We start from the raw sequence: 13,576 nt of genomic DNA, 5'->3' as shown, positions 1-13,576 counted from the left end.
GAGGTCCCGTGTGCAGCATGCACTTAGCGCACGTAAAAGAACCCACGGCAACAAAAGGATTGTTCCTGGCAAAATTCTGTAGAAAAATCCACTTCGATAGGAAAAGCAAATAAAACCGCATGCAGGAAAAAATACAAAAAAATGGGTGGCGCTGTAGTGTAGCGACGTGCTCTCCCTGGGGAGAGCAGCCCGAATTTCACACAGAGAAATCTGTTGTGATAAAAAGAAATACAAATACAAATACAAATTCTTTCGTCATGCTCAATCCAATAACTTGACCCAACAAAAATAAGAGACTGTAAAATCACTGCCTTACCAAATCTCAATCAGCAGACGTTTTCCTTAGTCATAAAAACTCACTCAGGAACGAAAAAAAAACTTACTAAAACTTGTTAAACATTCACAAATCAAACAAAGAATTTCAAACGCGCACAAAGCATGAAATTATTACAGTAACGAAAAGTTTAATGTACACACAATAAAACGCTTCAGTTTCATTCACTCTCAACATCACCACAAAAATGAGATGAGGTGCAATAATACTACACCCACAACTAATGAGAGATTATAAATTTTTGCAGACACCGTGTGGAAACAAACACAACATGAACGCATATGCTTTCTTCGATGGAAAAAGTGAAAGAAAAATGGCCTGCGTATCATTGTATCAACGTTGTGCTTTTGACTAAACAATGAACACAAGAATATTTGACTTGTCTTCCTCCGAGGTTAAGGATGAAAGCTGATTCAGTCTCCTCTGTGTGTGTGTGTGTCATCCTCAAAGTTCTGTTCGCCAGGCAGGACTCTGTTGGACAAAGCACAGCATTCACCTCGAAGCTTCACACAAGTTGCATTTACTTCATACAAGTCTGAAAAGAACATTGATTAATACAATGGTAGGTTTTCAATATCATACTACAAGTAGTATTTCTTTTTAAGTGACGTGTTCCCTACGTCTGTGGCAAATGATCACAAGCAAGAAAGCAAGCACAAAAAATGAATTCACACACACACACACACGCGCGCGCGCATACACATACGCACACATACACGAGTGACTGAAGATAAACCCACCTATACCCTTGCACAAACGCTAAAACACACGCGCACACACACACACACACTACACACACACACACACACACACACACACACACACACACACACACAGAACGACAGTCACGCACGCGCGCACGATCACGAACGCGCGTATAGCCTACACATACATCCTCCTCTTTTGCAACATTTCCATTGGCTCCCCGTCTCACACAGAATAAAGTACAAGATCAGCACTCTACGTCGTAAATGTATTCACAAATCTGCCCCTTTCTATCTCTGTGGCTGCCTTCACCTCTACACTCCATCTCGCTCTTTACGATCAGCTTCGGATCCACTCTTTTTACGCATACCCAGATTCAAACAGACAGACGGACAGAGTGCGCAGGACTCACAAGGCTGGGGACTCACAGCAGTGAGCTGGGGCTTGTAGTCCTCAGGGATGACCAGACAGATAGACAGGCGGACAGACAGACAGACAGACAGACAGACAAGGCAGACAGACGAGCAGACAGACAGACAGACAGACAAGACAGACAGACAGGCGGACAGACAAGGCAGACAGACGAGCAGACAGACAGACAGACAGACAAGACAGACAGACAGACAGACAGACAGACAGACAAGGCAGACAGACGAGCAGACAGACAGATAGACAGGCGGACAGACAGACAGACAGACAGGCGGACAGACAAGGCAGACAGACGAGCAGACAGACAGACAGGCGGACAGACAGGCAGACAGACGAGCAGACAGACAGACAGACAAGACACAGACAAGTGGACAGACAGACAGACAGTGGCCAGGACTCCCAAGGCAGGGGGATCTACAGCAGTGGCTGGGGCTTGTAGTCCTCAGGGGTGACCAGACAGACAGACAGGCGGACAGACAGACAGATGGACAGACAGAGAATACAGTCAAGACAAGACAGACAGACAGACGGACGGACAGTGGTCAGTACTCACAAGGCTGGGGACTTACAGCAGTGGGCTGGGGTTTGCAGTCCTCAGGGATGACCAGCTTAGTGGTGTCCGTCACGCTGGGCTGGAAGTCGAAGTAGTAGTAGGTCATCACCTGGTCCACTGCACAACACAAGGATTATGATAATAATGCTGATGATAATAATAATGATAAGAAGAAGAATGATAATGATGATGAAGATAAATACGATGATGACGATGAGCCGACTGAGTGAGTGTCTCCCTCAGAGTGAAGACCGCCACCACCACGTCCTTCCAAAGGCCCCATGAATCCGCCGACACTGAAGATCTTGACAAGACTCACCCCAAGCACGGAAGTGGAGGGATATTGAAACGGAGGTCACCATGAGAGCAGGACATGAAAGGCCACAGACTTTGGGACTTTTCTTCACATTGACGATGACGGAAGAGAAGGGGGTCCGAGATATGCAGACACTTGCAGTGTTTGGCGGGAAATTAGAGCGGCACACCCAAAGACGCATCCGTGAAGTGGATGATACTCGACTGTGCGGTCCAAGTCTTCTCATTTAAGCCCATAGCACACTCAACTCTGGGTAGGAGCCGGCCGCGGACCGAGAAACCCACCTCCGCTGGGATTCGAACCCGCGTCCTTCCAGCCGTCAATCCGCAACGTTAACCACTTCGCCACAGCGGCTGGTCCACCCTATCAGCATGTTTTTCGCCCTCATCATCATTCATCATGAAGGAAATACAGAAAACAAAATGTCCGAAAATTCTTGAGAACACACACACACACACACACACACACACACACACACACACACACACGTACAGTGGCGCACACACACACTTACAGAGACACAGAGAGAGAGAGAGGGAGAGAGAGAATACTACAACTCACAGAGAGAACAGAGAGAGAGAGGGAGAGAGAGAGAAACAGACAGAGAGACGCAAAGAGACAAAGAGAGAGACACAGAAAGAGAGATAGAAAGAGAGAGAGAGAGAGAGAGAGAGACAGGAGACAGACACAGAGAGAGAGAGGAGAGAGGACACACACACACACACACACACACACACACACACACACACACACACAGAGACAACACCACAACTCACTGCCGTAGATGTTGCCGAACATGGAATAGACGACGGGGCTGCAGGATTGGGAGTCGAAGGCCACAGTGGTGATCAGGTTGCCGTCGTTCACCTGCCAGGCCACCAGCTCCATGGCGTTCTGCCCGAACCCCACCCGGCCCTCACCCAGGTACGTGGCGTTCTCTGCAACCAGGGGGTGTCGGGGGGGGGGGGGGGGGGGGGAGTTCTGTTTATTGTTCCGTCATATAGACGGGCGCAATAGCCGAGTGGTTAAAGCGTTGGACTGTCAATCTGAGGGTCCCGGGTTCGAATCACGGTGACGGCGCCTGGTGGGTGAAGGGTGGAGATTTTTACGATCTCCCAGGTCAATATATGTGCAGACCTGCTAGTGCCTGAACCCCCTTCGTGTGTATATGCAAGCAGAAGATCAAATACGCACGTTAAAGATCCTGTAATCCATGTCAGCGTTCGGTGGGTTATGGAAACAAGAACATACCCAGCATGCACACTCCCGAAAACGGAGTATGGCTGCCTACATGGCGGGGTAAAAACGGTCATACACGTAAAAGCCCACTCGTGTGCATACGAGTGAACGTGGGAGTTGCAGCCCACGAACGCAGAAGAAGAAGAAGTTCCGTCATATATACCAGTGATTGTGGACATATGGAGTGATGGCCTAGAGGTAACGCGTCCGCCTAGGAAGTGAGAGAATCTGAGCGCGCTGGTTCGAATCACGGCTCAGCCGCCGATATTTTCTCCCCCTCCACTAGACCTTGAATGATGGTCTGGACGCTTAGTCATTCGGATGAGACGATAAACCGTGGTCCCTTGTGCAGCATGCACTTAGCGCACGTAAAAGAGCCCACGGCAACAAAAGGGTTGTTTCTGGCAAAATTCTGTAGAAAAATCTACTTTGATAGGAAAAACAAATTTTTTTTTTTAACTATATGCAGGAAAAGCTACAAAAAAAGGGGGTAGCGCTATAGTGTAGCGACGCGGACTCCCTGGGGAGAGCAGCCCGAATTTTACACAGAGAAATCTGTTGTGATACAAAGAGAAATACAATACAATACAATCTATATACAGAGGTGTCAGTGGGGAATTTTTTTCATTGTTCCCTCATGTAGATCGGTGGTTGTAGATATTTCAGCCCAAGGGTGTTGTAACGAAATGTTGTTTCATGTTCAGTCATGCATACTGATGATTGTGCACATTCATGTCCAGGGGTGTCCGGGATGGGGGGAGGTGGGGGCGGATTCTGTTTATTGTTTCGTCATTTATTCCGGTGATTGTAGACATCTATGTCCAGGGGTGTCAGCGGGGGAATCCTTTCTATTGTTCCGTCGGTTTTTGTTGGTTTTTGTTGTTGTTTGTTTGTTTTGTTTGTTTGTTGCTTTGTTTTCTGTGTTGCTGTTTTGATGTTGTTGTGTGTGTGTTTTGTTGTTGCTTGTTTTGGGGTTTGGGGGTGTGTGTTTTTTTTGGGGGGAGGGGTGGGGGGGGGCGGGGGAGGGCCTGGGGGGGGGGAATTTGGCTGATGGAAAATATTTGTTTGTTTGTTTTCTCTCTTTTTTTCATATTCTCTTCTGTGGGCCTATTTTGAATATTTTTTTGTTTGTTTTCTTCTCTTATTTCGAATTGTGTTTCCTGACCCAGACAAGCCTGCGCGGTGACTCACCTGACACACAGGGGGGCGGCATCGTTGTCTTGATCTCCTGGTAGTAGCACGTCCCGTCCTCAAGGGTGATGTACTGCTTTGACTGGACAGAGATCAAACCACTTTGAATGAACACATTAATCACACACCTTGATGTACTGCTTTGACTGGACAGAGATCAGACCACTTTGAATGAACACATTAATCACACACCTTGATGTACTGCTTTGACTGGACAGAGATCAGACCACTTTGAATGAACACATTAATCACACACCATGATGTACTGCTTTGACTGAACACAGAGATCAGACCACTTTGAATGAACACATTAATCATACACCTTGATGTACTGCTTTGACTGGACAGAGATCAGACCACTTTGAATGAACACATTAATCACACACCATGATGTACTGCTTTGACTGGACACAGCGATCAGACCACTTTGAATGAACACATTAATCAGACACCTTGATGTATTGCTTTGACTGGACAGAGATCAGACCACTTTGAATGAACACATTAATCACACACCTTGATGTACTGCTTTGACTGGACAGAGATCAGACCACTTTGAATGAACACATTAATCACACACCATGATGTACTGCTTTGACTGAACAGAGATCAGACCACTTTGAATGAACACATTTATCACACTCCATGATGTACTGCTTTGACTGGACAGAGATCAAACCACTTTGAATGAACACATTAATCACACACCTTGATGTACTGCTTTGACTGGACACAGAGATCAAACCACTTTGAATGAACACATTAATCACACACCGTGATGTACTGCTTTGACTGAAACACAGAGATCAAACCACTTTGAATGAACACATTAATCACACACCATGATGTACTGCTTTGACTGGACAGAGATCAGACCACTTTGAATGAACACATTAATCACACACCATGATGTAATTATTTGACTGAACACAGCGATCAAACCACTTTGAATGAACACATTAATCACACACCATGATGTACTGCTTTGACTGGACAGAGATCAGACCACTTTGAATGAACACATTAATCACACACCTTGATGTACTGCTTTGACTGAACACAGAGATCAGACCACTTTGAATGAACACATTAATCACACACCTTGATGTACTGCTTTGACTGGACAGAGATCAGACCACTTTGAATGAACACATTAATCACACACCTTGATGTACTGCTTTGACTGGACAGAGAGATCAAACCACTTTGAATGAACACATTAATCACACACCTTGATGTACTGCTTTGACTGAACACAGAGATCAAACCACTTTGAATGAACACATTAATCATACACCATGATGTACTGCTTTGACTGGACAGAGATCAGACCACTTTGAATGAACACATTAATCACACTCCATGATGTATTGCTTTGACTGAACACAGCGATCAGACCACTTTGAATGAACACATTAATCACACACCTTGATGTACTGCTTTGACTGACACAGAGATCAGACCACTTTGAATGAACACATTAATCACACACCATGATGTACTGCTTTGACTGGACAGAGATCAGACCACTTTGAATGAACACATTAATCACACTCCATGATGTACTGCTTTGACTGGACAGAGAGATCAGACCACTTTGACTGAACACATTGATCACACACCTTGATGTACTGCTTTGACTGGACAGAGATCAGACCACTTTGAATGAACACATTAATCACACACCATGATGTAATTATTTGACTGAACACAGAGATCTGACCACTTTGAATGAACACATTAATCACACACCATGATGTAATTATTTGACTGAACACAGAGATCTGACCACTTTGAATGAACACATTAATCACACACCATGATGTACTGCTTTGACTGAACACAGCGATCAAACCACTTTGAATGAACACATTAATCACACACCATGATGTAATTATTTGACTGAACACAGCGATCAGACCACTTTGAATGAACACATTAATCACACACCATGATGTACTGCTTTGACTGGACACAGCGATTAAACCACTTTGAATGAACACATTAATCACACACCATGATGTAATTATTTAACTGAACACAGCGACCACACATTCGTAGGAATTGTGTGTTAACCATTGCTTATTACGTTATAATTTTTCACTGTAGTTTGATGAAGCCTTTTGTACACGAAAGTGTGTCTTCACAAGTGACTGAGAACGTTGATGTTTTTGACATTTTGCATTCATTATCAGTTGTTTCGCTTGTCAGTTTAACGACTTCTCTTTTACGAAGTCCTTCAAGTAATTTCCTGTAACTGTATTTAGAGTTGTTTTGTTGTTGTTGTTGTTGTTTTTTGGCGTGTTTTTTGTTTGTTTGTTTTTGTTTTTTTGTTTTTTTCTTCCAAATTTCACCCACATTTTTACCCTCATTTGCCCAGTTTCTCCCAACCCTCCATTCATCCACATCTCCCACCCCTTCTAACCGATAATACTCAGATGTATTCATAAATACTTTAACAAAATGTCTTCAATCACCGATATGTGTGACGGGACATTAAACAAAATTCCTCCTCCTTATTACGTTCAACGACTTTTAGTTTGTGTTGACCTGTACTGTATTCGGGTGGTGTTGTTCTTCTAAAAGGCTTCTTATTTTCCCAAAGACTGCGTTTCCAAAAAACGAATCTAGCACTTCGGGATAATTACATGCATCACTGACACACTGAGTGAAAACGAATATGAGCAGCACTTTGGAGGATGTGACATTGTTGTTTTTTGTTTGTTTTTTTAAAACCCAAGGAAAACAAATGGAATCATGCATATATTTGACAGAATGGTTAATTAAGGCGTTTATCTGCTAATACAGTATCCGCAAGGATCTGGGTTCGAATTCCAGTCTCGCCTTTTTTCCCAAGTTAGACTGGAAAATGAAACCGAGCGTATTGTCATTCGGCTTCGGATCCACTCTGTTTAGGCATACCGAGATTCAAACATTCAACTGTTGGCCTCCGTTCTTTCTCTGTCTCTGGACCTTGCAATTGGAATGAACTTCCTCTTTCGCTTCGTCAAGTCTCCACACTCGGCTCTTTCAAGTCTGGCCTTAAAACCCACCTCTTCCCAAAATAGCCTCCCTTGCCTGCCCTTCCTTGTCTTTAGTTTCTACAGTTTTAGAGTTATGCATGCGCTTGAATGACTGGTACGAAAGCGCTTTGATTTGTCTCTGCACAAGATTCAGCGCTATATAAATACCATTATTATTATTATTATTATTAAACGTAAACTGAGATCCTGTGTGCAGTACGTAGTATGAGTGTTGTCCTCTGACCAAATTTTGTAGCAGAATCTGCCCAGAAAGGAGATCTGCCCGGCAGAAGTGGTGTAGCGTATATGGATTTGACCGAAAGCAGTGACGCTTCCTTGAGAAACTCTAAAGGATATACTTGAAATTTTAATTTCTTCGGTGAATCGTTTTTCAAACAACTTACATGTACTTGAAATTGCGCTTTGACGAGTAAATTCAAACCCAGGTTTAAAGACCAAAGAAAAATGGTAAGAAAGTAAGGAAAGAGAAAAAGTCCATGAATATGCAAAACCTGTGACACAGGTAAATAGGTTTTTAGAGATGGTTGGTTTTTTGGGATTTTTTTTTTTTGGGGGGGGGGGGGGGGAGGGGGGGGGGGGAGTTCGTATCGTAATAGAGTGCGCGATTCATTCTCTTTTCAAGAATAACATCTATCCTGAAAATATAATAATAATAACAACAACAACAAGAATGGTATTTGTATAGCGCTGAATTTTGTGCAGAAACAAATCAAAGCGCTTTCGCGCCAGTCATTCACACGCATGTATAACTCTAAAACTGGAGAAACTGAAGACAAGGAAGAGGCAGGGGAGGGAGGCTATACTGGGAAGCGGTGGGTCTTACGGCCAGACCTGAAAGAGCTGAGTGAGATATCCACACCCTTTACAAAATCACGCAGTGGCGTGTGGACTCATGCTTTTTTTTTTTTTTTTTTTTTTTTTTTTTTTTTTTATTAACAGAATTCGTTCAGTTTTAAATCTTTTTTTTTATTGGCATGCAGTTGCTTCCTCATATACCCATAGTCTGAACCCTTAAGAAAGCGTTTTTGTTTGTTTGGTGTGAGCTGTTTTGGTTTGTTTGTTGTTGTTGTTATTGTTGTTGTTGTTGTGTGTGTGTGTGTGTGTGTGTGTGTGTGTGTGTGTGTGTGTTGTGTGTGTGCTTGTGTGTGTGTATGAGAAAGACAGTAAATTGGTTTCAGGTGAGTGCTGGTTTAAGATATATATATATATATATATATATATCATTCCCATCCACCTCCAGAATGTAAATGATGTCATACGACTGATAAAAGTCCAGAACTGAAATCCTTTACCTCACGTCACCTGTACGTCTGCCTGCTCACGAGCGAGCTGAGTGTACATCATGATTTATCCTGTGTGTTAGGGGGCTTGGGGGAGGTCGACGGAGGGTATCCCCTGGTGCGTGAATCTACCTGTGTGTGTTCAATACGGGTGGGCTGGGGGTGGGGGAGGGGGTGCGGGGAAGGAGGGATGGGTGTGTGTGTGTGTGTGTGAGCGTGCCGAGCACCAATTAATTTGAAGTGACTGAATGGGAGCTGTGGTTTCGTCATAGCCCTGTGGACACGCCTGCCTTCATTCACGTGTGGGAAAATCTCTCTGTTTCTGTCTCTGTCTCTGCCTCTGTCTCGGTCTCTGATTCTGTCTCTGTCTCGGTCTTTGTTTCTGTCTCTGTCTCCGTCTCTGTATGTCTATATCGGTCTCTGTCTGTCTGTCTGTCTGTCTGGCTCTGGCTCTTGCTCTTGCTCTCTGGCATGCGATGCGTGCTGTCCTCTATTCTCCCAGCACTAAAACAGCCAACAAACCCTTCTGATGATCAGAAAACAGTTCATTCATTGTGTCCTTTGTGTTGACTGCACAACCTGAACTGACCCACAATACTGCACTGCAATACCTGGTTTCCACTGCCCTTCTTTCTATCTGCCATACTGCTATCTGGTTTGTAAGCCATGGTTTCAACTGCTCTACAGCTGTCTGTATTGTAAGCGCTGGTAACTGCTTCCAAGATCAGCCCTGGTCTTGGGCGTGCAATTGAAAGTCGGTTTATTGTGTGTGATATTGAAAGAGTCAGTAGTCGAGGGATTAATTCAGGGTGTAAGCCGACAAGTTGTTAGATTAGGCTGAACTCTACCATCCGACAAGTTGTTAGATTAGGCTGAACTCTACCATCCGACAAGTTGTTAGATTAGGCTGAACTCTACCATCCGACAAGTTGTTAGATTAGGCTGAACTCTACCATCCGACAAGTTGTTACATTAGGCTGAACTCTAGCAGCCGACAAGTCGTTAAATTATACTCTAATCTACCGGTCGACAAGTCGTTGAATTAAGTTTCAGTTTCAGTAGCTCAAGGAGGCGTCACTGCGTTCGGACAAAACCATATACGCTACACCACATCTGCCAAGCAGATGCCTGACCAGCAGCATAACCCAACGCGCTTAGTCAGGCCTTGAAAAAAAAAGAAAAAAAAACACACACACACACACACACACACAAAAAAAAACAACAAAAAAAAACGGGGGAATAAATAATAGATAAGCTTGCATAAATAAATAAATAAATAAATAAATAAATAATAATTATAATATAGAAAAAGGTAGTAGTAATAATATTAGTAATACTAATAAAATGATAATAATAAAACATAAATAAATAAATAAATAAGACAACAATGGTGATAAATAAGCAAATAAATGTAAAATATGAAGACACATTCACACATACACCCACACATGCATAACAGAAATGCACCAGACATGCAGTTTCACATATATGAAAGCACAGTCAAATACATATAAACGTACATGAGCTCCAACACACACACACACACACACGCATTACCGTGCACCTCCTCTACCCCCCTCCTCCACACACTCATTTCTAGTCTAAGTAGTTGAATTAAACTGAAATTAAATTAACCTGTATCAGCCGAAAGATCGATAAACTCAACTCTACCAACAAACAGGTCGTTAAATCAAACTTTACTATTATTATTATTATGTGGATTTACGTCTAATCTTGAAAATAAGCCACAGAACACATAACACAAGTCAAAAAGGGAAATTGAACAAAAGATACCAAACATTATCAAAAATTATTGGGGGTCATTTGCACAACAAGCTGCCTACCGAGAGCTGCCACTGGGCGCTCATCATTCGTTTCCTGTGTCATTCAATCAGGTTCAGTCACGCACACATACACGCTCACACAGACATGTAACATTTTACGAGTATGACCGTTTTGTTTATCTACCCCGCCACGCAGGCAGCCATACTCCCTTGATTGGTAGTTCTTGTTTCCATAACCCACCGAACGCTGACAAGGATTACAGGATCTTTAACATGCGTATTTGATCTTCTGCGTGTAAAAACACACGAAGGGGGTTCAGGCACTAGCAGGTGTGCACGTAATTATGTTGACCTGGGTGATAAGAAAAAATCTCCACCCTTTATCCACCTAGCGCCGTTACCCAGATTCAAACCCAGGACCCTAAGATTGAAAGTCCAGCGCTTTTAACCACTCGGCTATTGCGCCCGTCGATAAACTGAAATGAACTCACCAACAAACATGTCGTTCAATTAACCCTACACGTCGTTCAATTAACCCTACCGCTGCCAAAGAGAGAAGGCTGCTCACCGCCTCAAAGTCCTGCAGAACCTTGATGCTGGTGGTGGTGTTGGTGCGGATGTCAAACTCCTTGGTGGTGGAGAACAGCCGTTTGGCGTCGTAGTCATAGACCACCTCCTGGTATCCCTGTGGCGGGGACACAGAGGGTGATTGAGGGCGTTGTGTTGTAAGGTCATGTCTTCTGCTGCTGCTTCTTCTTCTTCTTCTTCTTCTTCTTCCACTTGACGACCAACATCAGCGTGTTGTGTTGTGTTGTGTTGTGTTGTGCTGTGCTGTGCTGTGCTGTGCTGTGCTGTGCTGTGTTGTGCTGCGTTGTAGTATGTTGTGTTGTGTTATGTTCTAGTATGTTGTGTTGTATTGTGTTGTGTTGTGTTGTGTGCTGTGTCATTTTGTGATATGTTGTGTTGTGTTCTGCTCTGTTGTGTTGTGCTGTGCTGTGCTGTGTTGTGCTGTGCTGTGCTGTGCTGTGTTGTGTTGTGTTGTGCTGTACTGTGTTGTGTTGTACTGTGTTATGCTGTGTTGTGCTGTGCTGGTTTAAATAATCTTTAATTATTCAACAGTACACATGATTACAATGCAATGAATGACAAAAGAGCATCAACAAGTTTAAAGCTTATACTGTGCTCACAACGTTGCACTTCAATTTTATCACGACGGCTGATGAACCATATTATGACTTGTATCAAATAACATTCATAAACAGTAAGTAATGAAATAATGAAATAAAACAAATAAACAAACAGTACATAATATAGTAAAATAATGCTAATATCAATATTGTGTGTTGTGCTGTCCTGTGCTGTGTTGTACAGTATCGTGGTTGCTATGCTGTGTTGTGCTGTGCTGTGCTGTGTTGTGCTGTGCTGTGTTGTGCTGTGCTGTGCTGTGCTGTGTTGTGCTGTGTTGTGCTGTGCTGTGCTGTACAGTATCGTGGTTGCTATGCTGTGTTGTGCTGTGCTGTGCTGTGTTGTGCTGTGTTGTGCTGTGCTGTGCTATGCTGTGCTGTGCTGTACAGTATCGTGGTTGCTATGCTGTGTTGTGCTGTGCTGTGCTGTGCTGTGTTATGTTGTGCTGTGCTGTGCTGTGTTGTGCTGTGCTGTGCTGTGCTGTGTTGTGTTGTGCTGTGTTGTGTTGTGCTGTGCTGTGCTGTGCTGTGTTGTGTTGTGCTGTGCTATGCTGTGTTGTGCTGTGCTATGCTGTGTTGTGTTGTGCTGTGCTGTGCTGTGCTGTACAGTATCGTGGTTGTTCTGTCCTGTGCTGTGCTGTGTTGTGTTGTGCTGTGCTGTGCTGTGTTGTGTTGTGCTATGCTGTGTTGTGCTGTGCTATGCTGTGTTGTGTTGTGCTGTGATGTGTTGCATTCACTCGGACTGGGAGACAGATGGAGAGACCTGGGTGATAGGCAGAAAGAGAAGGTGGACTGATACATACAATAACAGTGAGGAAGAGAGAGAGGGGGTGGGACAGAGAGAGACAGACAGAGAGAGGGAGGGGACAGAGAGAGAGAGGGACAGAGAGAGAAAAAGAGAGAGAAAGGGGAGATGAAAAACAGACAGGCAGACACAGAGATTCACAAAAACACAAAGAGACACACAGAGACAGCCCTTGTAGTGGAGACACACACACTGGCGGATACATAGAGGCAGAAGGAGAGAGAGAGTGGGGGGGGGCAGAAACAGAGTCAGTGGCAAACACACACACACACACACACACACACACACTACACAACACTACACTACACCACACTACACCAAACCCTTTCTCTCCCCCCCCCACCCTCCACCACCACCCCAACCCCGCCCTCCACCGCACCTTAGTAGGAACGCCCAGTCCGAACTTCAGTACATAATACTACACTACACCACACTACACTATACTACACTACACCACACTGCACTGCACTACACTGCACTACACTACACTACACTACACCACACTACACTACACTACACCACACTACACTACACTACACTACACTACACTACACTACACTACACTACACTACACTACACCACACTACACTACACTACACCACACTGCACTGCACTACACTGCACTACACTACACTACACTACACTACACCACACTATACTACACTACACTACACTACACTACACTACACTACACTGCACTACACTACACCAT

The 13,576-nt window shown here is 44.0% G+C and overlaps 1 protein-coding gene across 1 annotated transcript; it reads right to left on the bottom strand.

Moving 5' to 3' along the window:
- Positions 1–778: 778 nt before the first annotated feature.
- Positions 779–9,759, bottom strand: LOC143293446 (uncharacterized). The gene is made up of 8 exons (XM_076604353.1): positions 9,703–9,759; positions 6,195–6,212; positions 5,803–5,820; positions 5,476–5,493; positions 4,768–4,849; positions 3,114–3,275; positions 2,038–2,138; positions 779–805 (listed from the first exon to the last, which is right to left on the bottom strand). Exons 1-8 carry the CDS (start codon positions 9,757–9,759, stop codon positions 779–781), a joined length of 483 nt encoding a protein of 160 aa, XP_076460468.1.
- Positions 9,760–13,576: the final 3,817 nt, after the last annotated feature.

The sequence above is a fragment of the Babylonia areolata genome, chromosome 1 (genome assembly GCF_041734735.1).
Source record: "Babylonia areolata isolate BAREFJ2019XMU chromosome 1, ASM4173473v1, whole genome shotgun sequence".
Taxonomy (NCBI): domain Eukaryota; kingdom Metazoa; phylum Mollusca; class Gastropoda; order Neogastropoda; family Buccinidae; genus Babylonia; species Babylonia areolata.
Note: the sequence above shows the minus strand (reverse complement) of the source record. Positions and strands in the feature narration are given on the sequence as shown.

Bases quoted from the DNA above. Each gene is read 5' to 3' on its own strand.
- LOC143293446 (XM_076604353.1), bottom strand. From the start codon at position 9,759: ATGGCTTACAAACCAGATAGCAGTATGGCAGATAGAAAGAAGGGCAGT. The intron at 2,139-3,113 runs GTGAGTTGTGGT...TGTGTTGTGCAG, and splicing joins GTTCGGCAACATCTACGGCA to TGGACCAGGTGATGACCTAC. The intron at 806-2,037 runs GTAAGTCCCCAG...TTTGTCCAACAG, and splicing joins GCAAACCCCAGCCCACTGCT to AGTCCTGCCTGGCGAACAGA.